General features: G+C 35.7%; 2 protein-coding genes across 5 annotated transcripts in view; one reads left to right on the plus strand and one right to left on the minus strand.

The window, feature by feature from the left end:
- The window catches only part of LOC111460243 (paladin), a 26,187-nt gene extending 12,593 nt beyond the window's left edge, over positions 1–13,594 (plus strand). The window contains exons 8-21 of one of the 2 annotated variants that reach the window (XM_023103403.1): positions 3,918–4,044; positions 6,467–6,600; positions 6,686–6,745; positions 6,913–7,148; positions 8,008–8,437; positions 8,788–9,111; positions 9,230–9,829; positions 9,927–10,100; positions 10,471–10,701; positions 10,786–11,069; positions 11,835–12,119; positions 12,277–12,399; positions 12,811–13,260; positions 13,335–13,594. In XM_023103403.1, coding sequence (XP_022959171.1) covers positions 3,918–4,044; positions 6,467–6,600; positions 6,686–6,745; positions 6,913–7,148; positions 8,008–8,437; positions 8,788–9,111; positions 9,230–9,829; positions 9,927–10,100; positions 10,471–10,701; positions 10,786–11,069; positions 11,835–12,119; positions 12,277–12,399; positions 12,811–12,943 — 3,141 coding nt within the window. In that variant the 3' untranslated portion in view covers positions 12,944–13,260; positions 13,335–13,594. Of the gene's footprint in view, positions 1–3,917; positions 4,045–6,466; positions 6,601–6,685; positions 6,746–6,912; positions 7,149–8,007; positions 8,438–8,787; positions 9,112–9,229; positions 9,830–9,926; positions 10,101–10,470; positions 10,702–10,785; positions 11,070–11,834; positions 12,120–12,276; positions 12,400–12,810; positions 13,261–13,334 lie in introns of those variants that run through there. The other variant, XM_023103404.1, reaches the window with a different exon arrangement.
- Positions 13,541–18,689, minus strand: LOC111460246. 3 transcript variants are annotated; one of them, XM_023103414.1, is made up of 4 exons: positions 18,091–18,689; positions 14,011–14,178; positions 13,842–13,869; positions 13,541–13,805 (listed from the first exon to the last, which is right to left on the minus strand). In XM_023103414.1, the coding sequence occupies exons 1-4, from the start codon at positions 18,616–18,618 to the stop codon at positions 13,636–13,638; spliced, it is 894 nt and encodes a 297-aa protein (XP_022959182.1). In that variant the 5' UTR covers positions 18,619–18,689; the 3' UTR covers positions 13,541–13,635. The 3 variants fall into 3 exon arrangements, with proteins under 3 accessions (XP_022959182.1, XP_022959183.1, XP_022959181.1); XM_023103415.1 differs by having other exon boundaries at positions 13,551–13,784; positions 13,822–13,869; XM_023103413.1 differs by having other exon boundaries at positions 13,587–13,869.
- Between the last annotated feature and the right edge of the window lie 1,531 nt (positions 18,690–20,220).

The raw sequence follows: 20,220 nt of genomic DNA on the forward strand, positions 1-20,220 counted from the left end.
TTTTTTTTTTTTTTTTTTTTTTTTGTTAGGTCTTGAAGATTCAAAGATATTTCAAGTCAAGTAAGTACTCAAGTTCTTCTCTGCAATTTATCTTGAATTTAAGCTGTTGTTGCGTGGAAAACAAGTATTTTTAAATTCAGTTGTCTAATGGTGGATTAACATTGGAAGAAAAGACGAAAGAACAGGAGCTTTCCTCTGTTTCTTCTTAAGTATGGTGTCTACATGTAGTTTGAAGATAATTTGTTGTTATTGTCAACCCCAAGGATCAGATGAACGGTTCAGCCATTACTGGCCCCATCAGGAAGGAATGCGCTGAGCACTGGCTAAGAATTGCAAGTGCTTCTAATGCCTTAGTGTGAGAGTCAGATATCCTAAGAAATTAGGGCGTAGCATGTTTTAGGAATCTTTTTTGTTTCTGTTAGTTTTCCTTTGCTTTGTTTTAGATAGGGAGCAGGCTAATTTTGAAGGTTTCTTAATCTGACAAGTCGCTCGAGTTTGTTTTTCTCCTTTTGATTTTGGAACTTATGCTGTTTTGCTGTAGATATGAAGGACGCATGTTTTGTAACTTCAATATCTGGAGAAATATTGGAAACTTTTGCGCTCTTAAGATATATATATATATATATACACTCCTTGGTCATTTCTTATTAAAAAAAAGTAAAAAGAATTTGGTTGGCTAAGGTCAGAACATTCAGACTCGATCAATTTTAATTCTCAGAGGGGTTTGCGAAGGAGAGTAAGAAGAAACTAGTTAAGCCAAGTTATGCTCCAGAATCAGAGGTCCTATGCAGATTTTGTCAAGCAGTAGGGTAGTTCTATCGGCTTCTTGGTTACAAAAGGTGTTTGAGGTAATTGACTTGAATTGGGAAAATTTGATAGTCATATCAAAGATTGAATGCACATGATGATTGGGAAGACATTTCTTGTGAGATGAAGAAGACTTTTCAGATGATTTGCTTTGATTTGAATATTGATGGATGTAATGTGGGAAGTTGAGATTTAATTTAAAGAGTAAAACATGTTTTTTTTTACTGTAGAAACAAGAAACAATACTTTAAATTAATGATAAAAAAGTTAAAGGGATTATTAACGTACGAAGTCTACAAAGAGTAGACGAAGAAAGAAGAAAGCAAAAGTAAAGTAGAAAACAAAAGAACAAGAGTACAAATAAGCCCTCCAATTGGAGCAAACATCAGAAAATGAATAGCTTGAAAACCTGAATAGAGAACACCAATAAGAAACTTTAATCTTGATGAGTTCAAAACAAACTTCCCAATCAAGAAACTTATAATCCAAGATTTTCTGGTTTCTTTCAAACAAAATTTCTGAACGAATTTTCTTGGAAGCATTAATCTGTAGAATCTTTGCTTTTGTTGGAAGGGAAGGGTCACAAAGGAGATGTTGAATCCTTGTGCGTGAATCCAAACCAAAAGCTTGGTACATATTAAAAAGACTAAAACAAGCACACCAGCAATGAAATACATAACGATGGAAAAAATGGTGATTCTGATCAGAGTTTGACATGCACAAAGGACAAATTTAGGGAGATAATGGCACGGAAGGGAGCTTTATCTAAAGCCTAACTGAAGTTTTAGAAACTTCTTTTGGGGTGCTCGGTTAAATGGAGCTGGACTTCCTTGCCCCTTCACAATGGTGGCCTTGGAATCGGATCATTGAGACAGAGGAGCAAATGTTTTTCTCTTGAAACGGCTGTGGACATTTGTGCAAGAAGAAAATACTTTAGGGAGGACGGTGGTTGCTAGTATCTATGGTTGTGAGCCTCTGGGATGGATGTTTCTTCCTTCTAAACGAGTTTCTAAAGCAAGACCATGGGTTGACATATCTAAAAACATTGCTTTCTTCGTGAATTCCATTAACTAAAAGGCAAATAGTGGGGAAGAATCAAGTTCTGGCAAGATGAACAGGTAGCAATGCGTGGATGGTATGACAGAGCTTATTGGTCCTTCAAAAAATCTGGCAAGCTCACTGCTCAGTCAGCCTTTTTTAAGTTAACCAATACTGCTTAGCTTAAATCACCTTGGAATCCTCCCATTAACTTTTTTACGCTTCCCTCTTGGGAGAAATCAACACGAAATACTTTGGAATCCTCCCATTGAAATATGAAAGATAAGCTGGACGGGTGGAGAAGCCTCCTTTCAAAAGAGGGTAGTGTTATCCTCGCACGATCAGTATTTAATAGCCTGCCTATTCATCACTTTTCTCTTCCAAAGGCTTCAAAGAACGTGTCAACTCTATGGAAGATATTATCAAAGACTTCATATGGAACGGTGGCATGTATAAGTGATATCAAAACTTAGCAAACTGGGAGTGGACTTCTTTTCCCATGACGCTTTATGGTTGGGTATAGACTCTCTCACTCACTAAAATACTTGCTTATTTAATGGATTTGGAGATTTACTCAAGAAGGAATTCCCCTCGTTTATGGTGCTAATTCTCAAGGGTGGTTGATGAAAGAATTCGAGAATCAAGGGGAAAAAAAAGTAACAAGCCTTGGGTGGACATGCCAAAAAATGTGCTTGCAATCAAATTCGATTTTGGATGGATATTTGGCTTGATCAAGCTTCTTTTCAGTCTTGTTTTCCTGACCTCTTAAGTCATCTCCAGCAATAAAGGTGCTTCCATTCTGGAGTGTTGGCATAATTGTAAGCAATCCTGAAACTTTGGCCTTTGATGAGGGCTGTTTGGTAGAGAAGTAGACAGTTGGGTGGTGATCATTGAAACGTGGATTTAGTATGCCTAAGTCAAGCTGGTTTGGTTAACTTTGTCCCTTGAGAGTTCTGGAATTTACTCCACAAGGTCAGCTTTCTTAAGCCTCCCTAACACCACTTCAAAGGCTAATATTCCCCTCACTAGCTTGGTGTTGAAATGTAATTGCTCAAAGAAAAAAATGCTTCTCTGGTCAATGGCATTCAGAAACTTTAAAACTGATGATTTGCTTCAAAGAAGTTTAGATGTTGGGCTTTGTCTCCATCTGGTTGTAGATTATTCTTGAGGGAGATGGAAGTTATTGGTCACTTGTTTCATCACTGTTCCTTGGCTTTTTAAGGCCTGCTATTTTCAAAAATCTAGGGATTGTAGATTTTCTTCCCCGGCTCAATGGTTGGCTCTTTGAAGGTCTTTAATAGTTGGATTCTGTTAGGCAAAGCTAGGATTTGGAATATTGTGCTACTGGAGCTCTTTTGTGGCACTTATGGCTTGAAATAAATGATAGATCTTTTCCAGATAAGTTTCTTCCTTTCAACTCTTTTTATAATTTGTACTCTTGGTTGGCCTCTTTACCTTTTAAATCTTTTTTTTAACTGCAACCTCCTGACAGTTATCAGTGATTAAAAAAGCGCTAGTCAAGTAGTTTTTTGTGATGAAGTTTCCTCTACCCCGTCTTTAGATTCTTTTCTTATTCTAATTTATATATTTCTCTTTGCTTTCTATAAAAATTTAATTACAAATGGACCTACTTACCCATCATTTTGTACTTTCTCTATCTTCTCGCTTAACGGTTTTACTCGAAAGGGATGAATTCTTTATATCATTCTTCCTTTTCATTAATGATTGTAGATGTCGATGCTAGTTGTGCATTTGACTGAACTCATTTGGCATTTGCTTGCTATTTCATTTAATATAGAATATTTAATATATCAGTGACTAGAGTTTGAATCCACGATTTTAAAGGCTCCAATTTTAATTCAATTAAAGTAAAAGCACCCACATGAACATAGTTACAACTTGCGTCTAAACCCACGGTGTCATATAGTTCTCCCATTCATTTATCTTTAATTGGTGTTTTTTATGCTTGTTGGAGTAATTTTTTTTTTTTTTTCTTTTTCTCATTGTTCTGTTTGTAGCTTGGTTGGAATATCCTGTTAGGTACATTATCTAGTATTCATTCTTGTATACAGGTTCGCAAAATTTCTCAAGTTGACATAAACACGGAGATAATTTTCAATTGTCAAATGGGTCGTGGGCGAACTACAACTGGAATGGTGATTGCAACTTTGGTCTACTTGAATCGAGTTGGAGCTTCTGGTAGTAATGTTGTCTTTTGTACTCAAATTAATGCAAAATATCTTTAATTTATAGTTATATAATTTTCTTTTAACATTATTTCTTATATAATGTTGTTCGAAGAAAAGTTAGATTTTTTTTGTTTGGAAACTTAGTGTTAATCATCTATCAACCCGAAAGCCTAAGCTAATAGGCTAAGGTAAATTTACTTATATCAATGCTTTCATTCCCTCTCACTTGTGGGCATGAGAATTTTAGAAGGTTAAACAAGTGGAAATCAATATTAATTGGGGAGGAAATGAAATTATAGAGGTTCAAACACAAAACCTCGTACTCTAGTATCCTGCCTTAATAAATGAAATTTCCACTTAATAAATGAAAAGAGACTGACGCTCAAAGATACAAAGCATGGACATAAAAAGATAACATAAAAGAAACACCCACAACAGAAATGTCTCTAAGCAAACAAAACATAAGAGAAACTTGTAAATAAAGTGCATGGAAAATTAAGCATAACTTTAAAGACCACCCTTTGAAAACTAAACCAAAGACAACTTCAGCGAACCATGAAACAAAGGAAAAAGGCCCAAAAATAGAGTTGAATAGAACCAACAGGGGGATATTCTGAAGAGAGTTCCATCCAAATATAAAACCCTACAAGGAGAAAAGCAGAGCTGAGCTCCAAACCATCAACAGAGAACCAATGAACCCAAACCTCCAAAGAAGCAGAAGTACCAACTAAAAATAATCTATAATCTTGAAGTGAACAATAAAAAAAAATGACATCCTTGTGTGTTCATGAGAGGAATTTCACGTAATTCGAGGTCACAAGCTTCAATAAGAGAAACATATTTGTCACTTTCATGAATTAATGCCACTAAATTGTCAGGAAAATGGAGTCTATACTCAGATGGTTTTGAACATTGAACTGTTTCCAATGTTCTAAGTATGTGATATCTTGGTAGATCTTAATTAGTATTTCCTGAGGTACGGAACTTTCATAGAGTAAATGAAAGGATATGCAAATGCATGCCAAAAATCAGCTCAAAACAAGTGAAGCCAAACCAAAAAAAACAGTGTCAAATGCACAATAAATAGGGAAAGGGCTTCAACTATTAAAAATAAGAAACTAAGGATGGCCTTTAATGTTTAAGAATAAGAAAGCAAAGGATAATATTCAAAACTCTTCAAATGTGGGTTCTCAAAGGGAGATATTAAAGCAGCAGCCTCATATTTTCACTAGATTCTTAAATTCTTAGTCATCAAGTTGGAGAATTTGTTTTTGGATTATTTTCCTTTTATACGGAAAAATGTGTAGATAAACCTGAGAATTATGCCTGAACATCATAAAACTTAGCGAGCTCAGAATAGTTAAAAAGAACTACAAAGCACAGTAAGACACCCAATCTGACATCATCATGAAAATAACACATTTTTCATATTGTGTGAAGAGGGTGTTGTGGCAGATAGATATTGAGCCACGTTTTGTTGTATATGTATTTGGTTCAAGTGCGATTAAAGAATTTTTTTTCAAGGGATTTGAGTGCCTCGTAAGTGTGGAGAATTATTCATTATCTCTCTATGGACCCCATGTATTTCTAATTTAATCAATTTCCACCATTTATTTTTAGAACAGAATGGGTACACTTGGGTTTTCATATGTATCTTGATCAATTTTTTTCTGGGAGGATCTTGCTTTTCTTGGGAAGATCTTTTCTGTGGCTTCTTTTGTTTTTACATGCCTATAGTTGCACATTTCTTAATGAAAGGTTCTCCTAATTTTTTTCAGTATATCATGATTTTTATTGGAGAGAGGGAGAGATTGTGTTTGATGTGATCCATTGGTTATGGGTCAGGATTGAAGTATTAGTTTTTTGTTTAAAGGGAAAAAGGAAAGTATTAGTTTTATCTTTATTTTGCTAGATTAAAGAGCGTTTATCATGAATACTTCTAATCTGAGGTTTTCTTATCATGGTTACCTTTATATATTAGTAGATCATTGTGTTTCAAAGCATGTAAACGTACATGGTAACTGCTTGCAAGCTGTATTATAGTTTTATTAGTTTGTCTCAGAGACCCTGTAAAATATTTATTTAAATTAGAGAATCCTTCTTGTTCAAGATTTAGGTTTCTTTTATGAAATAACTTAAATGGCTAAAAAAAATTCTTGCAAGGACATTAAAATTATTTTTAGGTCTTATTTGGTTATTAGAGCCCTTTTGTTTTAGTTTGGCTCCCTCTGCTGAGCTCCTTTTTTGTATGCCCCTGTATTCCTTCACTTCTTCTCAATGTTTTTTTTTTAATAACCAAAAAAAATGATAACGAGCAGTTCTTGCAAGGATATTAAAAGTATACACATAATCCCCTAAATTAGTTGGATTTTAGCTGGATTATGTTAGTATGCCGTTAATGTTAATGTTAATCTTGTTACCGAATCATCTAGGTATCACAAGGACAAATTCAATTGGAAAAGTTTCAAATTACAGTACTAATGTCGATGACAATTTGCCAAATTCGGACGAAGCAATTCGTAGAGGAGAGTATGCAGTTATACGAAGCTTGACTCGAGTATTGGAGGTACTTGATGCTGTCTCTTACCACTTTTTGCTAAATTTCTTAGCTAGTATTTTTTTCCTATTATAACAAGGATAATTCCCTTCAGGGTGGTGCTGAAGGCAAACGACAAGTGGATAAAGTCATAGATAAATGTGCCTCCATGCAGGTAATCTTTGAACCTAATCAATACTGGCACATCCTCTAATTGATATAGCTGATTTAAGTCGAAGTGTAGGTTTCTTTTTTTACTTGCTATTCTACTTTCTATTGTTGTCTTTTCAATTTTATCATGAAATTCACAACAATAGGATGTGTCGTTAAATTGAACTACAGAATTTGCGAGAAGCAATTGCCACATATCGCAACAGTATTTTGCGGCAAGCTGATGAGATGAAGAGAGAAGCAGCATTGTCATTTTTTGTGGAGTACTTGGAAAGATACTACTTTCTCATATGCTTTGCTGTTTATATCCATTCAGAGAGATCAGCTTTACGTTCTACTTCATCCGGTCATTGCAGTTTTGCTGAATGGATGAAAGAAAGGCCTGAACTGTATAGTATCATACGCCGGTATAGCAAATTGCATTATGTAAATCTTTCCGTTCTGTCTTCATCTTCTTTTTGATTCATGGGGGTTGGTCCAAGTTATACACTTATAACTAGTTCTGGTGCCAATTTCAACTTAAATGCAATATTTGTTTTGGATGACACAAGAGATTAAAGAGATGATCGGTCAAAAGCCTTGGCATTGCCTTGGAGAAGCTGTGGTAAAAGTTTTTCATGAACTTCTTTTTCTTTTTTAAATCATGGGGGTTGGCCATTAGTCCAAGTTCTACACTTATAATTGTTTCTGATACAAATTTTAATTTAAATACTATATTTGATTTGGATGACACAAGAGGTAAAGTGATGATCGGCAAGAATCCTGGCATTGCCTTGGAGAAGCTGCGGCAAAAATTGTTGGGGAACATTTTTTTCCGATGGCCAGTTTAAGAAAGATACAATAGCTGCTGGTGGTCCAACCACTTTATTGCATTCTATTATACTGATCCACATTGACTTGATTATGCTAAGTGAGGAGTTAGTTGTTATGTTGGCTTTCTGGAATCTACCTTCACATGATTTGCATCCAAATATACATTTTTCATACATTAGTTCTTAATGCATCAATTTTAGTTCGGCTTGATTCAGTTGTATGCATTGAAATCTTAAACACGTGTTGTGAAATGTAATCGGGATACTTCAACAGTAATTGCATATGCATTGACAAGTACTATCTCAGAAGATTGCTTATGCTATTTATCTTGTTTATTGAATACCAAGGTCATACTGTATCTGAATTCACAAAATTTTATCCCCTCTGAGAATCCTAGATTTCTGGAGCAAACTATAGCTAACTTTCTTGTCACACTATTTTGTGCGTTTGAAGGTTGCTGAGAAGAGATCCTATGGGTGCACTCGGATATGCAAGTTTGAAGCCTACCCTGTTGAAGATTTCTGAATCTGCTGATGGTCGTCCTTCTGAGATGGGTGTAGTCGCTGCCTTGAGAAATGGGGAGGTTCTTGGAAGTCTAACTGTCTTAAAGAGTGACCATTGTCCTGGTTGTCAAAACCAAAGTCTACCTGAGAGGGTGGAAGGTGCACCCAATTTTAGAGAAGTCCCTGGATTTCCCGTCTATGGAGTGGCAAATCCCACCGTTGATGGTATTCGATCTGTCATCAGAAGAATTGGCAGTTCTGAAGGTGGCCGTCCAATATTTTGGCACAATATGAGGGAAGAACCTGTTATCTATATCAATGGAAAACCATTCGTGCTCCGCGAAGTTGAAAGACCGTACAAGAACATGTTGGAGTACACGGTACACCTTACATTCAAGATTTTCATGTTAATAGGACTAAAACATTAAAATGTGGTCGATGGGATCTTGGGTCAATATCCATGCACCAAAGAGAGAGCGAAAAAATTGTATGAATTCTGTCACAATCGGAAAGCTCTAACTAAACCAACAATCATAGCAAATTACAATATGTATATGGGTTAGATTAGCCAGCTAAACCTTGGACAGAAAATTACCTCCCCATCAAAACTCACCCTGCATTTGGTCTTGACAATTCATATGATGCAATAGCCACACTTGTTCCTTTCAAGCTATTGTTTACTCTGTTTCACCATCCTTTGATAAGTCACAATTATGAACATTCTTTTCAGGGAATTGATCGAGAGCGAGTGGAGAGAATGGAGGCGCGACTAAAAGAAGATATTCTGAGGGAAGCTGAACGATATGGAGGTGCAATAATGGTCATTCACGAAACAGACAATCGGCAAATATATGACACTTGGGAACATGTGAGCTCTGAGTCTGTTCAGACCCCATTTGAAGTTTTCAAAAGACTAGAGTGTGATGGCTTTCCTATTAAGTATGCACGTGTACCAATTACTGATGGTAAAGCTCCTAAAAGTTCTGACTTTGATGCATTGGCATTGAATATAGTTTCTGCTTCAAAGGATACTGCGTTTGTGTTCAACTGCCAGGTAGAAGTTTCCACTCTACCTACTTTGCCTGCACGTCAACTTGTGGTTCAAAGAATCATGATCATCATTTCTTTTTAATTTGTTTTACTACTCTTTAATCTTTGTTTTATGTTGTTAGATGGGTATAGGAAGAACAACCACTGGAACTGTAATTGCATGTCTATTAAAACTTCGGATGGATTATGGAAGGCCTATTAAAGTTCTGCTCAATAAGAAAACCCATGAAGACGTGGATGGCGGTACCTCGAGTGATGAAAATACTGAAAGTAACGCTGCATTATCACCCTCCACACATACAGAAGTTAAACAGAAAAATCAGAGCCGTGTGTTTGGTATAAATGACATCTTATTGTTGTGGAAGATTACGAGACTATTTGATAATGGCATGGAATGCAGAGAAGCCTTAGATGCTATTATTGATAGATGTTCTGCACTGCAGAACATTCGCCAGGCTGTTCTGCAGTACAGGAAGGTATTTAATCAACATGTGGAGCCAAGGGTGAGGAGGGTAGCCTTGAACCGTGGAGCTGAGTATTTGGAGCGTTATTTCCGTTTGATTGCTTTTGCTGCGTATCTTGGGAGTGAAGCATTTGATGGTATCTATGAAAATAGAGAATGTAGGGGGATGACATTCAAGAATTGGTTGCATCAGAAACCAGAGGTTCAAGCAATGAAATGGAGCATAAGATTAAGGCCTGGGAGATTTTTTACTGTGCCTGTAAGTCCAATCTCTCTCTCTCTCTCTCTACAGTTAAGTTACCCAATGTCAGAAATGAAGGGGCATATACGGAGTAATGTTAAATTTGGAAATTCAGGAGGCATTGAGAGCTCAGCATGAGTCTCAACATGGAGATGCTGTCATGGAGGCTGTTGTTAAGGCTCGTTGTGGTTCTGTTTTGGGTGAGGGCTCTATTCTTAAAATGTACTTCTTTCCTGGGCAGAGAACTTCCAGCTATATACAAATTCATGGTGCACCTCATGTGTTCAAGGTATATGTTTGCTTTTCCTAGTTTCTTTTCTATATTGATATCATGACCTATTTAAAGAGGTTCTATATTTTACAATCCGCATGCGTAGAATTATTAGTTATTAAATAGTACAGAGATTTTCCCTTATGTGGGACTAAGGCATTAATTTTTCATATTGCATTATGTTTCTCTTTGGTCTACCTTTTACTGGCCTTGTTCTTTTTGTCCCTTTTTATAATCTGTTCTTCATTCCATTGGCAACTCCATGGAATTCATATGTTCTTTAACCCCTTCCCCGTTTTTTTTTTTTTTTTCCTTTTTTTGTCTGCCTTTTTATAGTTTTTTTATTTATCTTAATGAAAGCATGGTTTCTTACCTAATTGGTCCCAAGGTTGATGGATACCCGATTTATAGCATGGGAACTCCAACAATTACTGGAGCACGAGAGATGCTAGTATATTTATGTACTAAGCTCAAAGTCGATGCATCTTCTACTCTGAATGTGGCAATAATTGATCTGAGAGAAGAAGCGGTTGTATACATCAATGACACCCCATTTGTCCTCAGGGAGCTGAATAAACCATTTGATACTCTCAAGCATGCCGGAATTACCGGTCCAGTGGTTTGTAACTACATACATTCTTATTGTTTATGAATAAATAACCAGCTCAGATATCCCAACTTCATTCAATGTGATCAAATGTAGGTAGAACACATGGAAGCACGATTAAAAGAAGACATATTATCAGAAATCAAACAATCTGGTGGTCGTATGCTTTTACATCGTGAGGAGTATAATCCATCATTGAATCAATCCAATGTTATAGGATATTGGGAGAATATCTTTGCTGATGATGTGAAGACTCCTGCTGAAGTTTATGCTCATCTTAAAGATGAGGGACATGATGTTACTTATAAGAGGGTACCATTGACCAGGGAGAGGGAAGCATTAGCTTCCGATGTTGATGCCATCCAGTTCTGTAAAGATAAGTAAGTACCTTCCCCCGAAGATTTCCATGGGTCTCGATGTTAACATATTTTTAGAGTTAATAAACGCTTTTGGTCCATAAACTTTAGGAAAGAAACAAGTTCCTGAATTTAGTCTATAACTATTTAATCCTTATACTTTTATTCTGTTACAATTTAGTTTCTAAACTTTAATATGCAACACTTTAGTCCATGTACTTCAAAATTTATAATAACTTAGTCCCTATATAAAAAGAAATTGTTAAGATTTCGTAGTTTTTTATATGGATAAGCTAATTAGAGAGCTTATGTGCTTATAAACTATAAAGACCAAGTGCTCCAGAAAAAAAGGAACACTTAAGGACTGACTATAAAAAGTGTAGGGTGAAAATACAGTCAAACATAGAATATTTGCCAGCTTTTGAGGATGCCCCTCTAGACCTGATCTTGGGTTCGTGTTCTTAAAGGACCTTAGGATCCATGTTTTTCAAATAATATGCTCGGTTCTGGCGCTTCTTAGTGGAATGCCTTTACAATAGTGACAGTATTGCTTCAAGAATTAAAATGCAATAAATAACAAAATTTCCTTTTATTTTGTCTTGATAGTTTATAAGCTTTTCATTATTTACGAGGTTGTTCAGATTCACGAGTTCTATGATTGGTTAAAAGATCAGCATTGCCGGACTATTGTAGTTCTCAAGCCCCAATGTGTTATGGTTTCAGAACCAGCTTTCATTTTTCGCAGCCTTTTACAAAATTCAAATTCTTGAAATAATTTTTTTTCTCTAGCTCTGCAGGATGCTACCTCTTTGTGTCACACACAGGATTTGGAGGAGTGGCATATGCAATGGCCATTCTATGCATAAGACTTGGTGCCGAGGCAGATTTTGCTTCAAATATTCCACAATCCATAGCTAATGCAGATTTATCTTATGCATATGAAGACGGTTTGCATGCTCAAGCATCTGAAGAAGCAGCATTCAGACTCGGTGATTATCGTGACATCCTAAGCCTTACACGAGTTCTCATGCACGGTCCTAAGAGTAAAGCAGATGTAGACATTGTCATTGAAAGGTATGCGAAAAATTATTTATGGCTTTTGCCTTATTGTGTATGGGTGTGCACCTAAGAGAAGATTACCTCCTTTAATTGTTCTGTGCCTTTGTAACCTGCTGTGGAGTTACTCCTTTCTTTTTAACAGTAAAGCTGAATTCTTCATTTGCTTTTGAAGGTGTGCAGGAGCAGGGCATTTACGAGATGACATTTACTACTACTGCAAGGAACTTAAAAAATTTCCTGGCTATGATGAGGAACATCGAGCTTACCTCATGGATATGGGTATTAAGGCTCTCAGGTTAGAGTTCAATTATTGATATAATTAAATTTATCGTATACATTAGCTTAACCTTTTGGTATTAAAATGGTCTTGTTTTCTAATCCTTTTATTGTCATTTTTCCCATTAATATTGATTTTCACTTGGGCTCTTTTCCAATTTCCATGCCCACAAGTGAAGAGTTAAATTATTTACATGATTAAATTTTTTGTAATCTATCAGGATTAGTTTTTGGGTTTAGTGGTGATTTAATCGTTAGTTATCGTTAATTTGCTCGAGCTAGATATTTTGCAGTGGCTAACGAAATTTTTCCATTCACAGTTTACCTCGTTTCATGGATCCAATGAGAAGTTTTGTATTTTGTTTTTTTTTGTTTTTTTTTGGGCTCAAATAAGTTGTGTAATTGTAATTCAACTTTGTGTCTGCTGCAGGCGTTACTTTTTTCTCATCACTTTCAAATCCTACCTCTACTGTACCAAGGCAGAGGATATGAAATTCACATTATGGATGAAGGGACGACCCGAATTGGGTCATTTATGCAATAACCTCAGAATCGACAAATAGTTAGACGAACAAGCTTGTAACATAGATTCCTGGTCGATACCCCTTGTCCTAAGCTGTCGTCTGCCTGTACGCAATAGGCGAGTGTTTTCTTGTAAAAGTGTGAATAGAGTTTGCCACATGTAGGTGGCGATACCTATATTTGACAGATTTATGATTTACATGTTCAGCAAACTAGACAATAATAGTTACCAAAGAGACCAATGGGCTGGTCTTTGATTGGTACACCCCTAGTCCTCATAAAATTGCTGTATTCACTGCAATGATATATGATAATGTCGCCCAAGAACATCTAGAAGCTGTATATTTGTCTCCATGAAGTAAGCTCATTCTTCTTTACCCCATAAATTACAATTCTATATATATTGTAACTTATGTGAGTATGGTTTATAAGGTTATGGCTGTCAAATGGAGGATGTGAAGAGTGCAACATCAAGAGATCTCCTGCTAGAGAAACTCCAAGCTCTTTGTTTGTAATGAAATAAAACGTATTTTGCCTTATTGTTGTGAATCAAGGTATGAAGTGTTGAAGAAAATACCATAGCCATTTGTTTGAGTTGGTTAATGACAAATCCAATGAAGCTTTTGGCAAGAATATTTGTGCTCGAACTATTTTGAACGAAGGAATTTATGGCATTGCGCAGTATAAATCGAGATCGAGATGATTTACATTATATGAATGTGAGAAGAATCCATTAGCTGGTGGTTGAACTGGTTTTATGTGCTTCTTCTCGAATACACATTAGGTTAAGCTTTATCTCGTCACAAAGCCTACCTTCAATAAGTCGAATAGGTAACATAAGCTTTGGCTTTACATCGACCCTATACGATAGAATTGTATTTGCTTCTTGATCTTGCGAGTTACCATCGTCTGTATTTACTTCTTGATCTTGCAAGTTACCATCGTCTTTGAGTCTATCTTCATCAAACTGCATCAGCATAACCAAGTTGATTATAACCAAAAGGATTAAGAGAAATGTGGGGAAATCCTACTGAATTGATTGTGATTGTTACATGAAAAGTAAATGCCTTCTAATAGAAATGTATTGATCAATGCAAAGGATGATTACCTGTTCAATGGACCATTCTCCCTCAAAGAGAGCAAAGTCACCTTCTATCATCTTGAATTTGATAACTCGCCTTTTACCCGAAGGAAGAATTTCAAGGTCGTTCTCATAACAATCAATGGTTCCTTTAGCATTAAATTTGAAACCAAAGGCCAAGTTTTGCTGTCCAACCTATTGGAAGAATGTCAAAGCATGTTAATAGGCATGAAGAAAAGAAAAAGAGCATGTGAAGGTGTGGTGTCAAAAGTCCAGGATTGGATCAAACTTCTCACTTCAAATAATGTAAAATTTGAGGAAAACAATATTGAGTACATCACGAAAGAGAACACGTGGTAGCGTTCGTGGTGGTGCTTCAGGATTCCAATGTACTGCATCCAAGATCAGAACGAGCTTGTTGGCTGACCATTGTCATCCCATTCTTGAGTGAGCTGAAGCACAGCCATCTTATCCATTGAACTAGCTAGAAGCTATTGCTTCGGGTCGAAGAACTAAAAGAAAAGGACCAGAAAACACATCGGTATAGGAACCACAGGACCCACCACTAGTTTAGTAAAAAGGAAAACAAAAGTGCGCCTCCTCCACACCAGCTGAAAAAGCTCTATACCCTTTGAATAATACGCAACAATGATAATAAGAGGTGACCATGTCACAACTGAATGAGCTCAATGTGCAGCACCAGCTTCAATCGATGTGGGGATATACTAAATCATTCACATATTTCACATATTTCACATATTTCACATATATGAAAGTAGGAGGCGAGAGCACAAACAAGGGTTTCTTACAATTTGTCAAGCAATAAAGCGTACTGGCAGTAAACTGTAGTTAACCACATGAAATTCAATGTTCCAGACAGGGGTAAAACAATTACACTAAAATATAGAAACTAAGGGCTGAATACACAATACAAAATTGCACATTCCTACAGAAGATTAGAGCTGAACACACAATACAAAATTGCACATAGCCCATTCGAGAGGGCTGGCTCACTTTACCCTTCCCTTATTACTCCTTGTGTAAACGTTGGTAATTAGGGTTTAACCTTTGCTCCAGACCAAAAGACACCTTGTCCTTAAGGTAATCTGGGAATTGCTTGCAGTTGATATCAATTCGACATGCTTTCGAACTCAAGAGGATCCTTCTAGCAAAACAGAATCTCCAAATTAGCAGTCTCGGTGTTCCTCCACACACAAAAGACCTTGGGTGGTTTAACGACCACTCGATCTTTGCGACGTGAAAGGGGAAGCCCGTGCACTGGCCCCAGCCCCAAGGGCAATGGATTAAGTGGAGGAATGTCCAACTTATAAGCAACACCCTGAATCATTCGCAGCAGATTAAAGGGGCTTAGGAAGTTGGATGTAAGCCTTTCATTGCATTTGGTGGCTAAAGAACGCTAGCAATAGGGCAGATTTCTAGAAATACCAAGACTTCCACTTCGTAGTTCAATTCATGGAGAAGCAAATCAACAAATGTTTTCATTCACTCTTGTGCTATAGTCAAATAGAGCTTTAAGAACAGAGAAAGTATTGTGTCCACAGGGTGGGTCGGGAACAAGGAAGTCTTCTTCATCCCTGTCTCTTATTTCAATTTCCTTCCACACAAACTTCCCCATTTATTTTCGCAGGGAACTTGTATGTATGTATGTGTGTGTATATATATTTATAAATAAGAAGCAAGATAGGCGGGGGATGGGTAATATAATCCCTGCCCTAACCCGTTTAGGTAATAGGGAAGATTATCTTCCCGCTCTCTTCCCATCTAAATGAACATCTTTAAGTGCGACTCAAATTTGTCATTTGGAGTCTCATCCACCATAAAAACCAAAGAAATGGTGAACAGCCATAAACTGCCTACAATGGGACTGTATCGTACCAAAATTCAGCACGTGGTAGCCTAAAAAACTCCACTGCTCTGGTTTCTCATAGCAGAAGCAATGCAGATAGGCTTCAAGACATTTGTTCATAATTTTAGGTTGCCCATCTATCTGTGGGTGGACGTCATACTTTACTGCAGTTGAGTGTCTTGTAAACGGAATTATTCAATTAAAAAGTAGCTGACAAACTCCTTTTCCCTGTTGGAAACAATGGGTCTGGGAAACCAATGGCAGCGCACAATTTCTTTGGCAAACAGAGTAACACCGGGAGAATATGTCTGTATTTAGTCACCTTGTCCTCAACATACCCATACGATTTTGGGAGACCCTCTGTGAAATCCATCATTACATCCACGTAATTTGCTTGGGGACAGGCAAGGGGCTGAGTATAGTTCCAAGAGAGAGAGCTTACAAATGAGGGATCTTTTTAACCGACAATTTCATTGATGATTGAAATTTATAAAAGGAATGTATAATCCATGGTATTTACAAAAGACTTTCCCAATTTGCAATGAGGGAGGTATAACTATAGGAAGTAAAAATATTAGACAGTTTATACCAAGATATAGCTTTGGTAAACAATATTTTCGAAAAGTTTTGTGTAACTTTGTGTCTTTTCTACAAATATTCTCTGATTTCTTTCTTTCCACAAATTCCAAAAGAAAGTCACGATGAAATTTTTTTATAACAGAGCTTTTTCATTCTTGAAAGGGTGGTACAGTAAGCCATATCCAAAAATTCCTTCAAATTCATTGATAATATGAAATTACAAAAGAGAATGACCCTGATCCAATTGAGTTACGAAAAACCTCTCTAATTGGATGGTAAAGAGGAAAAGCTATAGTGAAGAAAAATGAGTGAGCATTGACACCAAGAAGCCATAAGAAATGCCATAGCATCAAGAAATCAATCAAAAGTAAATTCCTTGTCCCTAAAATTTTGGTGATTGCTTTCTTCCCACAACTTCCAAAAGAAGGCCCAAATAAATGTCAACCAAAGACATTACTTCTTTTTGTGGATGTCTCATGAGAACATATGTAAGAGTCAAAGAGGAGATTCTTCCCCTAAAAAAATGGAGCTTCCCTAATTCATTCAAGAAGAGCTAACTACACATTCAGGCTTCAGAACATCTGGTGAGAAGCGAAGTTAAATCTTCCAAGAAGGAAATGGATAGGATATACTTTTGGGTTCTAATATAGTTCTTACGGACACCAAGGCGTTAGAAATGTGGGCTAGTAGCACTCTCCTCACATGGAAAATTAATATAAATTCTTACCACGCACTTCACAATATGGCTTACTAAATTAACATAATTCATGGTATTCTGCACAGAATCATTAATATCAGTTGGAAATAACCGGACCATGTTGAATTTGAATCTAGTTATAATACTTGAGTTCAAACACTTACGGTTAAGAATCAAGAATCTTCACAATGATATGATATTGTCTACTTTGAGCATAAGCCCTCGTGACTTTGCTTTGGGCTTCCCCAAAAAGCCTCATACTAATGGAGATGGTATTCCTCACTTATAAACTCATGATCATTCTCTAAATTAGCCAATGTAGGACTTCCTCCCAACAATCCTCCCCTTGAACAAAGTACACTATAGAGCCTCCCCTGAGGCCTATAGAGCCCTCAAACTGTCTCCCCTTAATCGAGGCTCGACTCGTTTTTATGGAGTTCTCGAACAAATTACACCCTTTGTTCAATACTTGAGTCACTTTTGACAATACCTTTGAGGCTCACAACTTCTTTGTTCAATATTTGAGGATTCTATTGACATTTTGTTCAATATTTGAGGATTCTATTGACATGGCTACGTTAAGGGCATGACTTTAATACCATGCTATGAATCACGAATCTACAAAATGGTACGATATTATCCACTTTGAGCATAAGCTCTCGTGGCTTTGCTTTGGGCTTCTCCAAAAGACCTCGTACCAATGGAAATAGTATTCCTCACTTACAAACCTATGATCATTCTCTAAATTAGCCAGCGTGTGACTCCCTCCCAACCATCCTCACCATTGAACACCATTCAACTGGGCTATAGTATATCTAACTTTTTGGGTTATATTCATAACCAAGATGGCGTATAGAGAAACAGAAAGATGGAAATCGAGCGCTCCAGAAATCGTTAAATGTGTTCAAATTCCTGAAGAACATACGGAGGGAAAGGGGTGGTAAAGAAGAAGAATAAGAACTACCTGAAAGAGTCGGGCATGGTTGCCAGTCTTAAAAATCAATTGGCTGAGAGCAAGACCAGGTATGAAATCAGCCAATTTCTCATAATCCGTCAGGATATTCCACACGGCCTGAAGTGAGGCATCAATACCAATTCTCGAATAAATTCTGCGAGAATTGTTACCCAACTTCTCGATTTGGATGCTTACTCCTCCATCATCCTCAAAAATCGTTTCAGATTCTGAAGCGTCAGAGTAATCGTCATTGTCATCAGTATCTGAGAACGCGGGGTCGGAATTCGAATAATACTTTCCGAATCTGGACCGAAAATGTTTAGCATGATAGGTAGAATCTGAGAAAAGGTTACTTGATTTGGTTCCGCTGCTACTGGAGACGGCAACACGTGAAAGAGAAGGATCCGCTCTAAAATTAACCGCGACGGCAACAGCGGCGGAGGCGGTGGCCGGAAATGTGGGAGGCAAACGGGAAGGGGAGCAAGAGATCAATGGAGAAGAATACGTGGGGTCTGATGAATTGAGAAAGGAAAGCATCGTTGTAGGATTAATGTGCAGTGGAGATTGCTGTTCCTCAAATCCTCGCCCTCTCCGACCTCACCTGCCTTTTTTTTTTTTTTTTTTCCTAAATTAATATAATATTTTAAATTTTGTAATTAGTCTTAAAAAAATAATATTCCAAAATTTAATAATATCTTTAAACATAATATTCTATTATATTTATAAAAAAAAACATATCTATAAAATTTTAAATTTTTTAATTTTTATTAAAAAAATTAATAATAGATGAAATTATCTATTTATATCTCATAAATTATATTTATTTAAAGGTACTAATGTTTTTTTTTTTAATTTCATGGTTATTTTTTTAAATGTGAATATTTTAAAAAATTTTAAAAATTTTAAATATGCTTTTGAAATTTTTTTAAAAATATTTAAAGTTATTTTTTAAATTTTTAAATGAATTTAAGGTATTAATTGAAATTTTTTAATTTTTTTTTAAACCCTTTTAAAAGTTGAGTGTTTTATAAGCAAAAACTATTTATAACAAATTAATCGTAAATATATTTTATAATCTTTTTTTTTAGTTTTAAGGATATTTTAAAATTTTTCTTTTCGAGATGGTAAAAAAAAAATTAAAAGTTTTTCTTTTATTATTATTTTTTTTTTTTACAAAATGCTAAGTTTAATGATATTTTTAATAATTTATTCTATCATTATTTAAAAAATAATTTTTTTTAGCTTTTTAATTTTATTAGATTCTTCCCACTTTAATTTTAAATTTAAGAAGTATTACAATTTTAAATCTTTTAATATGTTTTCTCTCAATAAAATTATAAAAAAGTATTAAAATATATGTACTAATAAAATATATATATTATCGAGTTATCGAAAGCATGTTGAAAGAACCTGCTTTCGTCTATGAGAATAGTCTTCACTCTTCGAAGTGAGAATTAAGTAACGTGACCATGTCGGATATAGGAAAATGCTAGGATTACCTGATCCTAAATCAAAATTTTGAATCTCGGTTCGTACCCTACGCATGAAGTATTACAGACTATTAAAATCACGAAGAATCAACCAATTTTCTTTGACAAGTATTGTTTGGTCGAGGAATTCTAATAAATTTCTCTCAAGTATTTCTTCGTAAGACTTGGTTCTAACATTTCGACATATGTATACCGTATATTTATTATTATTTTATTTTGGAATTTTTTATGAAAATAGCTTAAAATAAAATAAATTTTAAATTTTAAATTAAAAATAGAGAAATACAACTTGCTTAACGTAGAGACAAGGGAACTTTTATTTTTTTTGAAACAGAAAAAATAAAAAGTAACTGAAAAAGATAAATAAAATACAAAAAGGAAATGAGAGACACGTGTATTATAACTTTTCTATTTTTTTAAAAATGACAAATATATATATATATATAATGGAGAAAAAGGGAAAAGAAAATCAAGGAAAATAGGAAGAAAATAAGATGAAAATTGTTGAAATAGCGAGAATTTTCGCTCTCTCCCGGTTCGAAAATCCAGAATTTAAATGGAATACCGTCCTTTTAAATTGTATTATTCAATTTTAAGCTTTTAATTAAGGAGGTCTTTAGTAAATCCCGAGTGTTCCCTAGCTCGATTA

The sequence above is a fragment of the Cucurbita moschata genome, unplaced genomic scaffold (genome assembly GCF_002738365.1).
Source record: "Cucurbita moschata cultivar Rifu unplaced genomic scaffold, Cmos_1.0 Cmo_Scf00023, whole genome shotgun sequence".
In the NCBI taxonomy this organism is placed as follows: Eukaryota; Viridiplantae; Streptophyta; class Magnoliopsida; order Cucurbitales; family Cucurbitaceae; genus Cucurbita; species Cucurbita moschata.